Source organism: Branchiostoma belcheri, unplaced genomic scaffold, assembly GCF_001625305.1.
Source record: "Branchiostoma belcheri isolate BF01 breed outbred unplaced genomic scaffold, Haploidv18h27 scaffold2, whole genome shotgun sequence".
NCBI lineage: Eukaryota > Metazoa > Chordata > Leptocardii > Amphioxiformes > Branchiostomatidae > Branchiostoma > Branchiostoma belcheri.
In genome coordinates this window covers 8,012,023-8,030,883 of record NW_017803490.1, presented here as the reverse complement: position 1 = coordinate 8,030,883, position 18,861 = coordinate 8,012,023, and the positions used below count along the sequence as shown (strand labels likewise).

General features: G+C 41.1%; 3 protein-coding genes across 3 annotated transcripts in view; 1 reads left to right on the top strand and 2 right to left on the bottom strand.

Annotated features, from left to right (window-relative positions):
• The first annotated feature begins 26 nt into the window (after positions 1-26).
• On the top strand, positions 27-3,191 carry LOC109468491 (nicotinamide N-methyltransferase-like). The gene is made up of 5 exons (XM_019766735.1): positions 27-177; positions 966-1,024; positions 1,459-1,556; positions 2,020-2,175; positions 2,684-3,191. Exons 1-5 carry the CDS (start codon positions 27-29, stop codon positions 2,958-2,960), a joined length of 741 nt encoding a protein of 246 aa, XP_019622294.1. The 3' UTR covers positions 2,961-3,191.
• A 1,024-nt stretch (positions 3,192-4,215) lies between these two features.
• Positions 4,216-8,191, bottom strand: LOC109468490 (zinc finger and BTB domain-containing protein 44-like). Its single transcript, XM_019766734.1, has 5 exons — positions 8,084-8,191; positions 6,860-6,983; positions 6,254-6,414; positions 5,287-5,745; positions 4,216-4,935 (listed from the first exon to the last, which is right to left on the bottom strand). Exons 1-5 carry the CDS (start codon positions 8,189-8,191, stop codon positions 4,234-4,236), a joined length of 1,554 nt encoding a protein of 517 aa, XP_019622293.1. The 3' UTR covers positions 4,216-4,233.
• Positions 8,192-16,604: 8,413 nt separating this feature from the next.
• Positions 16,605-18,861, bottom strand: part of LOC109468489 (lactase-phlorizin hydrolase-like) — a 20,333-nt gene continuing 18,076 nt past the window's right edge. Inside the window, exons 19-21 of the mRNA XM_019766733.1 lie at positions 18,524-18,692; positions 18,081-18,166; positions 16,605-17,654 (exon numbers count right to left, since the gene is read on the bottom strand). Of these exons, the coding sequence (XP_019622292.1) occupies positions 17,299-17,654; positions 18,081-18,166; positions 18,524-18,692 (611 nt within the window). The 3' untranslated portion in view covers positions 16,605-17,298. The remainder of the gene's footprint in view (positions 17,655-18,080; positions 18,167-18,523; positions 18,693-18,861) is intronic.

Here is an 18,861-nt window from a genome sequence, read left to right as displayed (position 1 = left end):
ACTATCGTGGCCAGGTCGTAGCGAAGATGTCTGCCGAGCAAGAAGAGTACGAGTATTTCAAGAACGCCAGGGAGTATCTGGAGTACTTCTACTCCGATTTGACGGGGGAAAAGTGTCCAGACGAGGGGGAGTGGATGCCTTGGAGCATGGAACAGTTTCACCGGACCTTTAGCGAAGGTACAGTAGCGTTCATGCATACACTACAACAATGTTTTGAAATTCAAGTCAAACAAGCAGGAATTAACGAATCTTTATAAGCCAAGCCAAGAATAAGGAATATCATTAGCAGAACTTCGTCAATTCTTACTTAATCGTGTAGCATTGTACTAAAAGTCAATTGTAATAAAATGGTCAGGTTTTATGAAAAAGGAAAGCATAAGAGACAATATTTAGTGAAGTTCTTATCCTAAGTGATCCTAGCTCATTGACATGGAGGTTTCACCCTTTGAAACATGTTTCGCACAGTACAAAGTACGCTCAGGTCATCTCATGACATAACCTGGAATCCAGACTATCCACAGGGCCCACACATGTCACAGCTCTTCGGCATCAAGTCTAACATGCCCCCAACGAAGTTTCGCCTCAGCCACCTTGAGATAGCTGTTAATTAAGTCAAACTTTCAAAACTTGCTGGCCAACCGAGCATATAAGCTTGGAATGCCGAGAAAATCCAGTCTATATGAAGCCCGGCCTGTAGAAACTAGTGACCAGGTTTGATAGTCATGGCTGGATCTATGGAAAGCAACAATAGACCGTTGGAACACGTCGAACCCTAACTGTTCTATTTCGAACACATCGAACCCCCTATTCTATTTCGAACACCTCCACAAAGGCGCGGGAAAAGAAGAAATAGAACAGGGGCTTCGACGCTGTGTTCGAATGGGAACTTTTGATCCTTTTTGGTGACGCCTCAGGGGCGGAGCAGTTTGTACTGCATAATGTTGTACATGTATGTTATGTTGCAGGCAAAGGTTTTGGAGGAAGACTTCTGGACATAGGATCAGGCCCGACAGTGTATCAGTTGGTCAGCGCCAGTCGCGTGTTTCCGGAAATCATTTGTTCAGACTTTCATAGGGTAAGCGCCCTATATAGTGTTGGAATGTACAAGCTGCAAATGACATCTGCGCCCCTCCCCACGCTAGACATTCAATTGCATACACAAGTGACCATGCATGTATATCATTCTCTCTATTTAGATAAATAGAATAGACTAAAATGGCCTACTGATACCAACTGCAACATAACAATGTAAGGTTACGGTACCACGTTGCTAGCAACAAAGGAACTGGAAGAATAATATTATGGAATTTACATTTGCCTTGACGATATCTGCAATCTAAACAAAACGATTAGTACTGTTGTAGCAAAGGACTCCTGCCATGTGGCAAAAGGACTGTAGCAAACCCTTAGATACATTGTCGACAACGCTTTTTAGTGATGAACTTTCAACTTTTTCAGGGGGCCTTAGCGGAAATAAAGAAATGGAAGGACGGTAATAAGCAAGCATTTGATTGGAGCCCCTTCGTGAAACACGTCGCTGGATTGGAGGGCTCAAGGTAGGGAGAATCCACAATTGGATCATGGATAACCATCACGGGACCTACATGTACAAAAATAAGTCTGATATTAGTCTAGTTTGATATTAATAATTCTAAAATACGTACAGACGTTGAGACAGAGACATTCACAATAATGAATAAAAGAAACTTATAAAAACTGCAAACATCACACAGAGGGATAAATCTCTTAATACTTGTTGCTATAGATAAATTCAATTTCATTCTGGATGGTAATAGCTTTGTGTGCAAATAGGAAAATATATCAAAGAATCTTTAGACCCTGGAACAAGTAGTATATTATTAAGTTGACCCATCTATAGTATTGTAGGTAGATTAATTCTTTTGTACCATCATCGTCTGCTTGTGTGTCTAGTTGTACACCTTACCAAAGTCGTTGTACTTAGACCTCTCTGTACTCAAGTCATGTCAATAAAATTCTTTCTTTCTTGTAAACTATGAGATGGGAGTCTCGGCAAGAACAGCTACGCAGCGCCATCAAAGATGCAGTTCCCTGTGATGTATTTAACACCAACCCCCTCCACCCGGCTGAGTTTGAGCCGTTCGACACCATCATTTCTGCTTACTGTCTGGAGTCGGCATGTTACGACAAAGGAAGGTATGGAAGATACTATTTTTTATCTTAAGTTTATAGTTCTAGAGATTACCCTGCCAGCTACCAAGGTTTTGTAACGTACTTTGTAAAAGATGCAGCACCATAAAAAGATTTTATGGCATGAAAATTGTACAGCAACTTGCAATGAATGTAATGCGCAGGTACGATAAAACTTCTCTGTTCAAGACACACATATGAATGAGCAATGCTTTTAAAACTGTAAGAAGAATAACATTCTGTAAACCCAAAGGACAATAGTTAAGAACTGTAAGAAGAATGAAGTAAGTATAAACCCAAAGGACAATAGTTTAAGCCTTTAATAGCGCACAGCCTTGGCATAAAATGCTTTTCTTTGATACTCCTTACAACAATATGACTAGAAACCCTGAAAATCATTGGGATATCTGTCATTTACAATAAAGTGATATAAAAGAAGATAGAATCCTATAATAGCCCCAAGCCCAGTTGGTCTTCCTTTCTTCATACCTCTTTTGTTGTCTCTTTTTCAAAGGTCTGCCTATGCTCAAGCTGTAAGGAACATCTCTACACTCCTAAAGCCTGGCGGAAACCTCATCTTACAAACCTACATCGGGGTTACCTACTGGGTGGACAAGGAAGGCAACAAGACACCGGATTCCCTCTGTCTCGACACAGAGTTTGTGTTGACGACACTCTCCGAGGCAGGTTTTACAGAGCTGGAGACTTCTGAGTATAAATGTCCTGTGCGAGAGAAAGTTCAGTATAGTGATATAAAGGGGATGTTGCATGTAACAGGAAAGAAAATCTAACCGAGAAGCAACAAGATCTCATGCCTCTATGAAATATTTAGAGTTTTTATAAATCAATTGGTTTGTTAACAGTTTTCTTGTGTATCTCATTACCTGTATGTCTAACAGTCACAGACGTAAAAGACTTACAAAGTATATCATATTTACATATACCTTGCAGTGATGCATGCAAAAAGAAAATAGATTGTGCACCTGATTCCCTGCCTGTGTCTCGACACAGAGTTTGTGCTGACGACACTCTCCGAGGCAGGCTTTACTGACCTGGAGACTTCTGAGTATAAATGTCCTGTGCGAGAGAAAGTTCACTATAGTGATATAAAGGGGATGCTGCATGTAACGGGAAAGAAAATCTAACCAAGAAGCAACAAGAAATCGAACATCCCTGTGAAATATTTTTATAAATTTCTTGTCTTGTTAACAGTTTTGTTGTGTCTTCTTCTGTATCTCTTTACCTGGATGTCTAACAGTTATTGACGTAAAAGACCAACATATTAGTCTATATAAGTCTATCATGTCTACTTCTGTTGCATACCTTGCAGTGATGCATGGAAAGAAAATAAATGTGCAAACTGTAGTATACATGTGTAGTTACTTATTTAGTAGAAGTAAACAAGAATAAAATAATGGAAGCAAAACATCTGAAGACATTAACTTTAGAACAAAATTACTAGACACTAGTAGACAGTAAGAAATTTCTTGGGATACTAAATAATTATTATGATAAAATTCTAGGCTTTCAACAAACAATAAATAATGTGAAAAACAATGAAACACTATGAATAAAAACAATAAAAAACAGATAATAATATAGGTGTGTATGATAAAAAATTAAACCCTACATGTACTTGGGATCAATTGTGGGGGAGTTGAATTTACCTTTTCATATGGTGATGTAAAGCTGATGGCCCTGTGCATACTAGGGACACACTTATTGAGAAGAGTAAACACTGAATGTGGAAGGCCAAAACCCACAAGATTGACGGTAGACAGATTTGTATGATATTTGGCACCATGGCATGTGGGTAGGTCTCAAAAAAATGAAGAGAAACTCTAAATTAAGGGCCCCTGGCAGCTTTCATTGCTACTGCAGTAGCTGCATGTGCTGGACATTTTTTATCCATCCCATCTGCATGTTTAGGACAAGTTCAATGGTCGAGTCCATATCTCTTCTCCTATTGTGAGTGTCCATTGACTTCAAAGTTGCGCTTGAAGCCCACGTGGCACAGTTCACACTTGAACGTTGAATTTACCTCATTTGCATGTTTGGGACAAATTAAATGGCTCCGTCCATATCTCTTCTCCTATTGTGAGTGTTCATGTGGCGATTGAGCTCAAAGTTGCGCTTGAAGCCAGCGTGGCAGAGCTCACATTTAAATGGCCGTTCCTCCGTGTGGCGAAACAGGTTGTGCTGCGAGAGGTTACTCTTCGTTTTAAATGAAATCCGACAAATATCACAGTGAAACGGCTTGTCCGCTGCAAATTCTCGCTGCTCAGAAAAAGACGTGCCAGCGATAACGATAGACGGAGGGGTGCCTGACGTGCCCTGCACCGCCGCAAAGTTTTGGCTGTGGAAAACAAGATGGCGGTCAAGTTCGTAGCTCCTGCGGAAGGCAGCGGGGCAGACGTGGCATTTGAATGGCTGTAAGCAGTGGTGTACGCTGAGTCGGTGCTGCTGTAGGGCGCTCTGGCTGGAGAACAGAGCTCCGCACTCATCGCACAGAACAATGGCACCCTGCGTCACGTCTGCTTGATCCGCACTCCCTCCCGCTCCTGTCTGGAAAACGACATGCTGGTTTCTGACATAGAGGTCACGTGATACCGAAACAGAGCTACCCAAAGAGCATGCCGCCATGAGCTCCTCTTTGACATTATTAGCCTGTGGGTCGTTGCCCTCTGACCCCTGACCTTCGACCTCCTCCAAGATGGCGGTGCTGTCGGACGTGCAGGAGAGAACCAGTGACCCCATGGTGTCCTCCTGCAAGGTCGTCTGTTTACCATGGTGATCATTGCCATGGTGACTATGGTTGCCATGGTGATCGTTGCCATGGTGATCATTGCCATGGGGACCGTGGTTGCCATGGTGATCATTACCATGGTGGCCATGGTTGCCATGGTGATTGTTACCATGGTGACTTTGGTTGCCATGGTGATCATTGCCATGGGGACCGTGGTTGCCATGGTGATCCTCTGCACCAGACGACGACGACCTTGGAGAGGCCGTTTTAAACCGCTTCGTTCTTAGTGAGGATTGTTGGTTTCTTTCTTCGGAGTTTCTTCTCCCTTGTGATGTAAACGTTGTCTCGTTTTCCTGCGAACAAGATGTGACCTCGTTGTCTTCGTTTTCGACCTTCACCACCACGACCTCTGACCTTCCGCCCTCCCCGTCTCTCTGAGACAGCCTGCTGGGGTTAAAGGTCGTGTCCCTAGAGTTGTCATTTGAACCTGAGCTCCACTCTGGTGCTCTCTGTATGTCAGTCTGTCTGCTAGGCTCAGGCGAGAAGTTTGACTGGCTCGCATTTTTGGCACCAGAACTTGGACGGGATATGCTCTGTGTAGACGGTTGGTTCTCCGACGTTTCGACTACGATATTAGGAGTAGAAGAGGAGGCTGACTTTGCAGCGTATTCTTGCAGCATGGTACTTAGATACGGATAACCCAGCTTGCTCCTGCTATCATCCTGGGACCCACTCGAAGGAGACACAGACCCCAACGGACTGGACACGCTCGAACTCTGCCTGTTTCCCACATCGCTGCTGGTGGAGTGGACATTCCTTGTTCCGCTTACCTATGAATGAATGAATGAAGAAAAAGTTTTATACTCAATGAAGACATATAGCATAAACTGGTGTACTAAGTACCTAATACCAGCCCAGAAGAGAACAAGAAATAGCCATGCGTTCAAGTACCAGAGTTATCAACCAAGGATTGAGGTGTTCAAGAATTCATTCTTTCCTAGAACTATTGCAGAGTGGAACTCGCTGTCACCAAGTACAGCAGGAGCATTGTCATTAGATAGCTTTAAACTATGTCTAGAGTTAGATGTTCAAGGATTAGGTGTGACAAGTAGATCGGTGTAATATAGCCAGTTGCCGCCGTGCCGCGTGCCTGCGAAGCTGGTACAGTGTTACACCGGCTATACAGATACTAGAAATTACTTAGATATTAGAATAGAAACTCCTAAAATGTAAAAGTTCATACCTATCCCACCCATATTCAATTAACTGTTAATGTTACATGCATATATGACTGATGAACCTCTTCAACGACCAAGGATTATCCTGCATATGCCCTACCTCTGATGGTGGTGGGCGCAGTGCAGCAGCTAGAAATGTGCTACAGTTGTTGAGTATGTCCATCACTTGTAAGAAGTTTGCAGCGTTATTCGTCTCCAAGGCATTCTCAATGGTGAGTTTGAGCTCAGAGGTGTATATGAAGTCTAACACCACGGCTACACCTTCAATCAATCAATCAATCAATCAATCAATCAATCAATCAATCAATCAATCAATCAATCAATCAATCAATCAATCAATCAATCAATCAATCAATCAATCAATCAATCAATCAAATGGTTTATTTGTGAAAACAAAACAAGACCTTGTAGCCATAGGCTAAATTGTGTCTTGCTGTACAATTTGATTTGACATATATTTACACATTAAAATTGCTAAATTATTCAATAATAAAATCCATGTCTTTATACATTAAATACCTCAAAATAACAGTTTCAATTTCAACATTAAAAACTAACAATTACAGACATATATGAAATACTAACACAATAATGTACAAAGTAAAAAAATAAGACTAGAGGACAGACTAACCACCCTAGAAATACGATACACATTATTTGGAGGAATTGTTCAATATGCGAACCAGGTATGGTACTGGAGAGTTACCTTGAGGAGTTAGGCCTGGAAGCTGGACCTTACTGCTGGTTGTACTGTTGGTGAGGATTGAGGCAAAATAACCAGAGGAACCACAGAGGATACACTTGTGGGCCCAGAAGACATAGTCCTGTACCTGAAAGAATTAACAGATAAATGATCATAGAATATGTTTAAAGTTAAAACTTTTGGTCCAACACAAAAAATTCTCTCACCTAGAGCTTTTGACCAGTCACTCTGGTGTTCCTCAAGAGACTGACCCAGTGAAGCATTATAGAATATAAAAGATAAACTATGGTCTAGATAGCCTGGGTACCATCCGGATTTTTGCTCCGCAACACTCGAAAATTTTTTTTGCGTTGCGGAGCGAAAATCCGGATAGTACCCAGGCTATGGTCTAGAAGCTACATGGCCTTCACCTGTAAGTCAGAACACTGTTAATATCGAAATTGGGATTTTTAGGATTTATATTAGGATTTTACCATGATGGTCAATATTGACTGAAGGAGGCCATATATATATATATATATATATATATATATATAGCAGATGTAGATGTATAGACACAGACAAACCTGCTAAGGTGACCACCTCTTCTAGCTGGCCACCTGGCTTTGGTGACCACCATTTTCCCCATTGATGCAAGCATGTAATTACATTGTATGCACCACCCTCCCCACATGCATTCACCACAGAACAAGTTACTTACAGCATTTGACATTAAAACATCTCGACTTGGAAACCATTTATGTCTCAGTCATATTGTGAGGCGACCCTCTTCAAGGAGACCACCTGTCCAAGGCGACCACTTTTCTTCTTAGTTTTGACTGTATATAGAAGTATATAGCACCATTTTAAAGGAAGGATCTGCAAGCATCCCAACCGGAACCAGCACGTCTCCCTCGATATGGATCCGCTGGGGAAGACGGGTGCCCAAGTCAGTGGGTCTCAGATTCACAACCTGTTATCCACCTTAAACAAATCCACGCAAAGGCCACCGTGTCAACTGTGACACTCACTCAGGTGTAGGGACTGACACGGTAAATTCCTACTCGGAAAATCTGTATCTTTATATCTGTACACGTGACATGAATCTGTATCTGTGCATGAATATGTATCTGATTGCAAATAAAGATATTGAGTGATTGCCGTAGAGTATAGAGAGAAAGGAAGGATCAGTTTAGGTACAATCTGAGTTAGTAATGAGATTGACTGTATCAGTGATGGTACATGTACCTGTATAGCGATGTCACAGACAGGGTGCCCCGCCCGCCTCTGCTGGTTCAGCCTCCGCAGCACGTTCTGAGCATGCTCAGGATACTGGTGTTTCTGGTGAGTTGCCATGGCAATAGCTTTGCTCACTGCAGTTTTATTGCACCTGAAAGTTATGTAAAAACAAAAGACTTTTTTTCAGGATTTATAAAAATTCTTCATTCAAAACACTGGTCAATATATATACATAAACGAAAAAATTATTGCATGCTGAATTGTATTAACCTTACATGTACATGAAATACAATGCAGGCACGAACAAAACATACAGATTCACAACACCAATATATACAACATATAAAGACTAAGTCTATATTTGACTGTTGTAGAGTCTGATTGTGTGATGCAGTAACAAACTCTGCAGTCTGGAGGTTCTTTTTTAAAATCTCAACCATCCCTCAATAGTAAATGTATAACCTTAAAAACTTGGGGGGGGGCTTTTTATGTACAATAATGTATATCAAAGGAAAACATTGTTTTTGCTCAGTTTCTTCCTCTTCTTCTTCTTCCATTCCAAACACAAAAGGTCAATGACCAGGACCAGACGTCTGTTACCATAGTAACTGGTGTTGGGTTACATAATGTTGTAAGTGCCATGCAGAACTGTGGTCAAGAGGGGCTGCATGGTCACCATATAATATATGAATGTGTTTTCTCAGTTCAGAATGTGTTTGAGTAAGAATAATATATATTAAACAAAGCAGTAACGTTTATAACAAAGGGTAGTAGTCAATAATATAGTCAACAAAAATGATGGCTAGTAACTGAATAAGGCTTAAAGACTTGGGGGGAGGGGGGCTTTTAGGAGCTTCAAATATTTTAGCAAGGTGAAGGTAAACATGATGCATTTGCTTTGCAATGTTACCTTTCTATCTCTGTATCCTATGTTTTTTGAGAGTATATCAGAACATATTTTAGCTGTTTTGATTGTTTCTTGTAGACAGCCTTTTGGGCTTAGTGTAAATCCAGTTACATGCTGGCAGCTTCAGAGGAATAGACATGAAACAACAGTGAAGTGGAAGTGAAAATGCTGGTTTTCCATTGTTCACATCGCTTTTGATGTCTCAGACTTTCATCTACATCTCATATCGACCATGTGAAAGATCAACAAAAAGAACATTTTGTGGATGGCAGACAAATTTCCTCTTCAGAGGAGAACCCATGCCAGGTGGTATTTTGCATATTTCATAGACGAACTGGGAGAAGACTGGCCACCGAGCCGCTACATTTTGTTGTTGGGGTACAGTACTAGTCCTGAAGAGTAAAGAGAGTGAAGAAAAAATGTCTCTCCAGTTCTGCATGATACTCTTCATATTTTGCTCCATCTCTCACGGTAAGCAAACATGTTGTTATCATATCTGTATCCAAGGTTTCGGTTCAGGCCTGGATTCAAGTCCAGAGGTTTAGGTTCAGTCCCAAACATACAAGTCTTGACCTAAAGGCATATGCAAAATTGCATGTTCGCAACCAAATGTTGCCTGGGCAAAACTGTGGCCACATGGAGGCTGACACTTGACGATGCCTGATGGCAAATCGAATGATATCTTCATTTAGCAGCACAGATTTTGCAATCTATGCAACTGGTTTTAGGTGTTTTGCATGTACTTCTAATGTCTTTTGTACATGTAGGTGTATGAGTAATTGTTTTTGATGCAGCTGCATTGACTTCAATAACATAGCTACGCAGCGTAAAAGAAAGAATGGCATTATGGTTTGGAAACAGTCTTTAGTATGATCTATGCATTCTAACTTCTAATTAAGTGGCACAGGTAATTTTCAGTGCAAGTATGCATGAGAAAGTATTTTGAGCCCTGCCATACCATCAAAAGTGTTATACAAATGTAGTTAATGTTGTTTCTTTATGTGGTGTTGAATGACCAACAGATATAAGACTGAGATCATGGATTCATTTCCAGGCATAGAACACAAATTGCACAAGTGAACTTCAATCTGCAAAAAATGTCTTAATCGATAAATAATCTATTCAATGGACCTATACCATTACTACGTCACAGTTTGTTTACCGCAATGAATGCCGGTTAATAGACATTTATATTGTACAGGGGTGCGTAGCGCGGTGTGTGTTTGTGTAGCGTTAGCCTAATATAAGGCTTTTAATACAGTACTACTTTCGTCTAATGTCACAACTAAATCACCCATGCGGCATGTAATGCTGTGTCAACACAACTAGATGCAGAAAAAATCAGACATCATTACCTTACTTTGAAATGATCTTTATTCTTTAACTGACCGTTCTAGAATGTTCTTTAGAACAGGTAAACAAACTGTGACGTGATAATGGTATAGATCCATTCAATTCGGAAAATAACACCCCCTCTTCAGACATTAATGCTTGAATGTTTAATTCTCTTTTTCATGTGCATGAAATGTTTTCTGTTTGTACCACTGTCAGGTCAAAGTTCAAATGGCGGGCCATGTAAGACAGAAACCTCCGTGTACGCGTTTGAAGGCGGAACACAGTTTCTCAGCACCCCCTACTGGGAGCAAACTGCCCAGCAGGAAACAACTGATTCGTCTGTCGATAAAACAGGTACAAAAATTATCTGACTTTTCTGTAGTCTAGTAACTTGTTATTCTGTAGTTACTTCATACCTTGATTTCTGTGAAAATAGATGTACCAGTAGCAATAGCATTGCTTTTGATGTCTGTCTGTTTGCTTGAGTTTCCCATTGTATCTTTAGTCAGCATAATTCAAGACCCTAATTTGACTAGTTTGTGGGGAGGTCTTGAGAAGATAAATTTGGCATTGAAAATGTGTCCTTGTGGAAGTTTTACTTTTATTAAACTGTATTGTATCAGTTGGATCACTAAATTGATTGAGATTGCCAAAGTCTAATAAAAAAAAATTAAAGAAAAAATTAAAACGTACATGTTTTGTGTACGTGTTTGTAGGCGGAACACAGTTTCTCAGCACCCCCTACTGGGAGCAAACTGCCCTGCAGGAAATGACTGATTCGTCTGTCGATAAAACAGGTACAAAAATTATCTGACTTTTCTGTACTAGTAACTTGTTATTCTGTGCATGTAGTTACAAAGTACTTTTACCTTGAACTTTGTTAAAATAGATCTAGAGGTACTAGTAGCAATAGCACTGCTTTTGATGTCTGACTGTTTGCTTGAATTTCCCTATTTTTTTCAGAACTGAAACAGGAAACACAACATATTTTTCTTAGGCCTTTAGTCGGTTGAACCATAATGCTAGTCTGGAAGAAGTGGTGTAGGCTTGGGCTCACTTGAAGTTCATAACAGAACTAAAGAAGTAACATTTGCTTTACTTTTGGACATGGTCTGCCCTGGTAATTTTTACTCAAACACATTCACACACATGTACTACTAGTATATGGTGACAGGAGTAGACCAGACCATGAAATTGCAACATTATGTAACCCAACACCAGTCACCGTGGTGACAGACGTCAACAAATCATGTCATTGGCCAGGTCAGAGGTTAGTGTTTGGAACAGAAGAGGAAGAAACTGAGTAAAAACAATATGTTTTCCTTCGGTAAACATAATTATTATAATCATTATTTTTATTGCTTAATTCTTTTTAGAATTTCATCAAGCAGAAGATTGCCAGGTGGGGAACGGGAAATCCTACCGAGGAACTGTCTCTGTGACCAAAACAGGCCGGACCTGCCAGCACTGGGACACTCAGACACCCCACGAACATGACTACACATCTGCTCACTACCCATCGGGAGGGCTGGAGCAGAACAACCACTGCAGGTAGGGGTGGTGCACAAAAATTTCAAACTCTTCATACTTTCTGAACTTGATGTCAATTTGGATAGGTCTTTGTAAATGAAACGGAATGGTTCTATTTGAACAAAATCGGACACACCATTAGTGAATTATGGCCATTCAAAGGTATGAAAATGAGTCGCGAATTTTCCGAATTCTATCAAATGTGTTAAAAACTAATAATATATTCAAACTGTAATAAGTAAGTAATAAAAAAACATCACAAGCATTGATTAAGTTTTATTTCTTATTTAGATCTATCTTACTAAAGCATATTAATTCTACCATATGCAGGAATCCTGCTGGCAACGCTCCCAGAGTTTGGTGCTACACCACGGAAAAGGGGGCCAGATGGGACTTTTGTGACTTGCCAGTGTGCGGTAAGGTCTGATTCTAGTTGATTCTTGAAATACTGGGTGTATATATGCACCTCAGTGCAGGTATAATTGGGGCTGCGCAGGTATTTCTGATGTCTACCTGCACCTAACCTGCACTGGTTCATGTACTGGGTATATGCAGGTTAGTGCAGGTAAAATTGGAGCTGTGCAGGTATTTCTGATGTCTACCTGCACCTAACCTGCACTGGTCCATGTACTGGGTATATGCAGGTTAGTGCAGGTAAAATTGGAGCTGTGCAGGTATTTCTGATGTATACCTGCACCTAACCTGCACAGGTCCATGTACTGGGGTATATGCATATACAACCTGTACATGTATATAGTTCAAGCTGGTGTGTTACGCTGAAGAGCGGTTATTCCGGCTAAACTAATTATATATTATAATACAGAAATTGCATTGGAATTGAAAGACACCACTTATCGACATTTCAATTAAATGTAAAATGTCATTTTAAAGGACAATCAAGACAGTTTTTTCTTCAAATCCTAGGCTGTGCCTTCAAGTCTGGCGGTTCAGACTACCGAGGGAACCTTTCCATGACCAGAGACGGGAAAACCTGCCAGCGATGGGACTCCGACTATCCACATAATCACAGCTACCAGCCGGAGGTAGACATGTATCTGTATCTGTATAGCCGGTATAACCGCCTTTCGGCATAACACACCAGCTTCTGTATCTGTATGGCTGGTATAACCGCCTTTCGGCATAACACACCAGCTTCTGTATCTGTATAGCCGGTATAACCACCCCTCGGTATAACACACCAGCTTCTGTATCTGTATAGCCGGTATAACCACCCTTCGACACACCAGCTTCTGTAGCTGTGTAGCCGGGCCGGTATAACCGCCCTTCGGCATAACACACTGGCTACATTACACCGAATGACTTGTACATGTTAGACCTAACCCTAGAACATCTAACTCTAGACATTGTTTAAAGCTATCTAATGACAATGCCCCTACGTATACTGTACTTGGTGACAGCAAGTTCCGCTCTGCGATAGTTCTAGAAAAGAAGAACACCTCAATCCTTGGTTGATAACTCTGGTACTTGAAGGCATGGCTATTTCTTGTTCTCTTCAGGACTACCCTGAGCTAGTGGAAAATTACTGCCGCAATCCCCGAGGAGTTGAGGACCCTCATGAGTTCACCATTTGGTGCTACACAACGGACCCTAGCACTCGCTGGGAGTACTGCATCGACCCTAGATGCCCTGGTGGTTAATTGTTTTTCTATATATAATGTACTAAGCCCAAACCAATTTTAATTTGTTGGTTCTTGGATTCGTCTCTTCATTTTTTTCTGATTTGCAAAAAAAAGTTTCTGGTTCTGAATGAGTGAGTGAGTGATTCTTGCTTATAAACCTGCCATTCTAGATCTCCTGCAGTCTCTTACTGTCACTGACGAAAGGTAGTGGATGGCACCTGAAACATCTGACTGTTTCCAAAATCATATCCAGTTGCTTGAGGAACTGTTTTTCCTGGACATATGTCTAACCTTCACCAACATATGTATGATTTTGCACACAATTTTTTTCAAATTGAACCTAAAATTTTTGCCAATGTGCAATTTTGCATGTACCTGAAAAAAGTCTTTCGAGCCCTAATAGTATATTTATTACATTTCAGTACATGCTAAGAGTAAGAACTGGCCATACCGGTATGATGGGCGATGCGGTAAGGACTTTACTGTTCCTGACTCTGAAGGTGAAGCCATCCCTGGCCAATGCCATCCCTGCGGTAACAAGCCTTGTTGCTCCCACTTTGGTTGGTGTGGCTTCTCTTACCACCACTGTTTCTGTGACTCTTGCATAGACTACAGACCTACATGTACTTAAAGTAAATCAGGGCACGAAATACTGGGTGCAAAATTGAGCACCTTAGTGCGCCCAGATTTTTTTTCTGTGGTTGCACCAGTGCACCCAAATATTTTCATAGTTTCTGTATCTGTATCAGTATAGCCGGTATACATTTTTTGTAACTGCCCTTCGGCGTAACACACCAGCTTCGCAGGCACGCGGTGCGGCGGCAGCTAGCTATATCACACCGAACGACTTGTTACACTCAATCTTTGCACAAATTTAATTGCAGGAGTTGTTTAAAGCCTGAAAAGTTTTATGTATGTAATTTAGAATATGTTAAAGATGTAGTAATACTAGTACACAGCATACATGTATTCTTAATATCTAAGTGTGAGAAAAATAGTAAAACCATTGTTGTAGTAATTGTTTTTTTAGAAATGAAACAATTAGTTGAATGTTTTGAGAAAGAAATTCCTTCTGTAAGTTGTAGCACCATTTTCAATTTTTTCTAATTATGACTCTCCTGTCTTAATAACTTTCATAATTTCAATATAACTCGTTCCTCCACTGCACAATCAGACTGTACAATAGCGAAATGCAGACCTAGTGTTCTTTTGTTTCATGTCCCACTCTTGTATGTAATTGTCTTGTGCGTTTCTTATACCTAATAATATGTAAAGTCCACACAATTCAGGAGTACTATGTACCCCTGCTATGTTGACTATTCTTAATAAAATTGAAAATTGAAATATTAGTAATGTGGTATATAGCATTGTCCAAATGGGGCATACCTAAGTTGCATATTCCCCGTGCCTATATATATTCTGTTGTATCGTGATCACATGTGTGAAGCTAGGACCTTTCCAAAGACAGAGTCATTTTCAATCTAATCTTATGTAATGCCCCAACCCCATATTTACGTACTTAGACCAATATATATGTAGTGCCTTACAAAAGAAAGTATTGTAACAGACAGAAATGCGTAACGTTACATCAAGTCAATATGCAGCGCAGTTTACGTTCATATTGGCAACACAGACAGGCAATGTTTCCCTTGACAGAAGATGGTATAAAGGTATATTCCTGTATAGTTTCTTGAATAGACTTATTCTGTATCTGTATAGCCGGTATAACCGCCTTTCGGCGTAACACACCAGCTACTGTATCTGTATAGCCGGTAAACCGTCCTTCGGCATAACACACCAGCTTCTGTATCTGTATAGCCGGTATAAACGCCCTTCGGCGTAACACACCAGCTTCTGTATCTGTAAAGCCAGTATAACCGCCTTTTGGCGTAACACACCAGCTTCTGTATTTGTATAGCCAGTATAACCTCCCTTCGGCGTAACACACCAGCTTCTGTATCTGTAAAGCCAGTATAACCGCCTTTCGGCGTAACACACCAGCTGTTGTATTGATCACAAAGTCATTGCTACCATACCTTGTACCATGTACAACTAACCAGCAATAAAGTTCATCCATTCATTCATAATTCACTGCGACGTATATTATAAGTATAACGTTACTACTAGTAAACAGAAAATGTATATGTATGCTATGTTGTTGTTGCTGTCCTTGTTTAACGTCTAAGTAATATATCACTAGACGTGGTCTCTAGGTGCTGGTTTAAGCTTGGTTCAGACTGTTCAGAATCTCTGTAGGTATTTACACTTGGTGACCGCCCCCCTCCCCCTTCCATTCAAAACAACAACCAGAACGGTTCTTCTAATACCCAAATAAGCTCAAATTCCAGACAAAAAGCCATCCTTACCATGTAAGAAGCTCCAGCTCTTTCTCATATACGTGGTCCCAGCTGCGTAGATCATACAGTAACAATCTTGTAGTACAAAACCTCGAATTTGTGCCAAAGCGTGAAAATGTTTTGGATTTTCAAGAGGGGTATTGTAGGTCAAAGGTGAAAAGGCTATTCCACTACAGAACTGGGGGGTGTAACGTTAGCCAACCTGTATTTAAACAAAGAGATACCGTCCCACCTTGACTAGTGTGGGTTCTTGGCTGGCAAGTTTACGAATTCTCACCTGACTATCTAAGCGTGCACGCTCTAACTAACAAGTAACGTAACTTTATTCTTTATTTCAGGCGCAAATTGGCCCATAGTAGACAAACAATTCAAATAACAAGGTGCACACATAATAAAAACGGTAGGGTTCGGTACATATACATACGAGAAGGGCCTTACCGGTAGACTAGGCCGATATAGTGATCCCAGTAGTGACTGGTGGATGATAAGTCTGAGTGGATTGCGAGTTGAACGGCTCAAAAACAAGTTTGAACTCAATTCTGAATGGCACGACCCGAACATCCAGAGCCTTGAACTCTGACCCCTAAAAACCTGGTTACACATATTAAGTACCTGATTACACATATTAAAGTACCTGAATACACATATTAAAGTACCTGATTACACATATTAAAGTACCTGATTACACATATTAAAGTACCTGATTACACATTAAAGTACCAATATTAAAGTATTGAATGAGGTAACACGGTGTAGCAACCAACAAGTCTTTTTATTCGTCATGAAAACAGCAATAAATCATTGGAACATTGCAGTAATGTCCTGTCCTGTTTCTTTCCTTCATCATATATTATCAAACCATTTATGTATCTCCTGCATATGCACTTCTCATCAAAATATCTTATGACATACACAAAAAAAATGAAATTTGGAGGGAGCCTAATGCATTTTGTATCCATATATTATATGGCGTCACTCATATATTTTATTTTTGAGAAGAATATTGGAATGATAACGTTGCATGTAGCTACACAAATGCCGTCATTAGTGTTAGGAAGAACACCATCAAGCAAGGACGTTCTATCAAGCAAAGACATTGGCATTTGTAGGTACTAGTAAGCTGGACAACTCGGCTCAACACGACACATTTAGACGGTAACATTTGCAAAGAAAATGTTCATAATGTTTACCTTCGCATATGGTCTGCTCTGTTGATTCTTACTCAAACACATTCATATGATGACAGGAGTCTAAATCCTTCCTGCTATAAAATTGCAGCATTATGTAACCCAACACTAGTTACCATGGTGATAGACGTCTGGTTCAGGTCATTGAACTAATTTGTTTGGAGAAGAAGAAGAAGAAACAGAGCAAAAACAATGTTCCGTCTGCAAATTTAAACACAACCAAGACTACGATTAAAGATTCGTAGGAACCTCTACTTCAGCCAACTGTTCAAGCGATGAAGTGGCATACCACCAAGATAGGTATCGCTAGAAACAGCGAGAACAGGGACGAGATTGTAGAAGCGCCCCCTGCCGGTCCGTTCACTTCTGCTTCTGTGGTGTTGTGGCAAAAGTACCACATATTCTCCACGTACTTGGTGAACTCGGAACCCTCCGGGTACCCGTTGTTTCTCACCAGTTGCTTGAAGAAGACGGAGGAAGCTTTGGGGTACCGGGTGCGCTCTGGGTCGTTGAAGTCTACAAAGTGGAGGCCGAAACGCTCGGAGTAGCCGGATAGCCACTCGAAGTTGTCCAAAAGGGACCAGGCTGTGTAGGCCTTCACCTTGACATTGTCCAGGTTGTGAGCTGGTTGTGGAATGCAAAACAAAAGTCATAAAGTAAGAAACATTGTACTGAAATTTTGTTACGTTAAACTTTTGATCTAACACAAATAAGTTCTCTCTCCTAGAAGGATTTCGAAAAGTCAGTGGTCTTCCTCAGTAGGCTGACCCAGTGAGGCTTGCCAAGTGCCTTCTTTGAAGTGTGACGTCTAACTCTTGGTCAGCTACTGAAGAGGACAAGACTTTTTGGCTGGTCGAAAGCTCTTTTTGTAGGTCAAAAGTTTAAACTTTGAACATGTAAAAAAAAAAGACTTTATCAAACGTATCTCACCGGATTATCCCGAGGCTGATGATGGTGATGCCATGATAATTATTGGTAAATCCCACTTTTCGTGCAGTGCATATAGTGTAAATGGCGTATGGATAATGTGACCGCAAACATATACGGTACCTTTCATGACTTCGTTGGTGTACATCATATAGTAGCAGATCCGGTCCATGTCCATCATAATGCCGGGATCCTGGTCATGGTCAGACCTGAAGTTTCGGTGAAAACATGAAATATAATGTAGAGTTAAGTATGAAAGTGAAGTATCATATATTGTGGCTAATCTCAGTCTGGGAGTCAGAGTTGACAGGGCCAGTACACTTCTCGACTCCAGGGCTAGCCTAGATACCAGGACTGGTATACAAGCTTAGCTCTTCGGCTCCAGGGCTAGCCTAGGTGGCCCAGACTGTTGCCAGGACCAGTACACATACTATCTCTTCGGCTCCAGGGCTAGCCTGGGTGCCAGACTCTTACCTGGGCAGTGTATGCAGGCTGGAGTGTACTAGCCCTTAGGACACTCTGACATCCAGTGTATGTAAATCCTTGTAGTAAAAACATCTGCCCACCTTCCGTTTTCCGTGACGTAGACATCCGGATCTCCGTACTCGTCCCGGATGAAGCCCAGCAGATTCCGGATTCCCCACGGAACAACGTAGAGCCAGACGGAGGCGGCGACCGGCCAGTCAGCCGCATGCCCGGTGTGAACATCCTTGTCGGTGTCGTAGTTGGGGTCAGCTGTGCAAAGGAAAAGAAACGTCTTATAAACTTATGTACAGAACCGTGCTCTATCCAGAACAGGCATGGTTCTGGATATGATATTCCTCATCTATCGCACGGTTCTAGATAGTCCATATGAATTCAGAACCGTGCCAGAGGCAAATCTACGTTCTTGGGTACGCAAGAC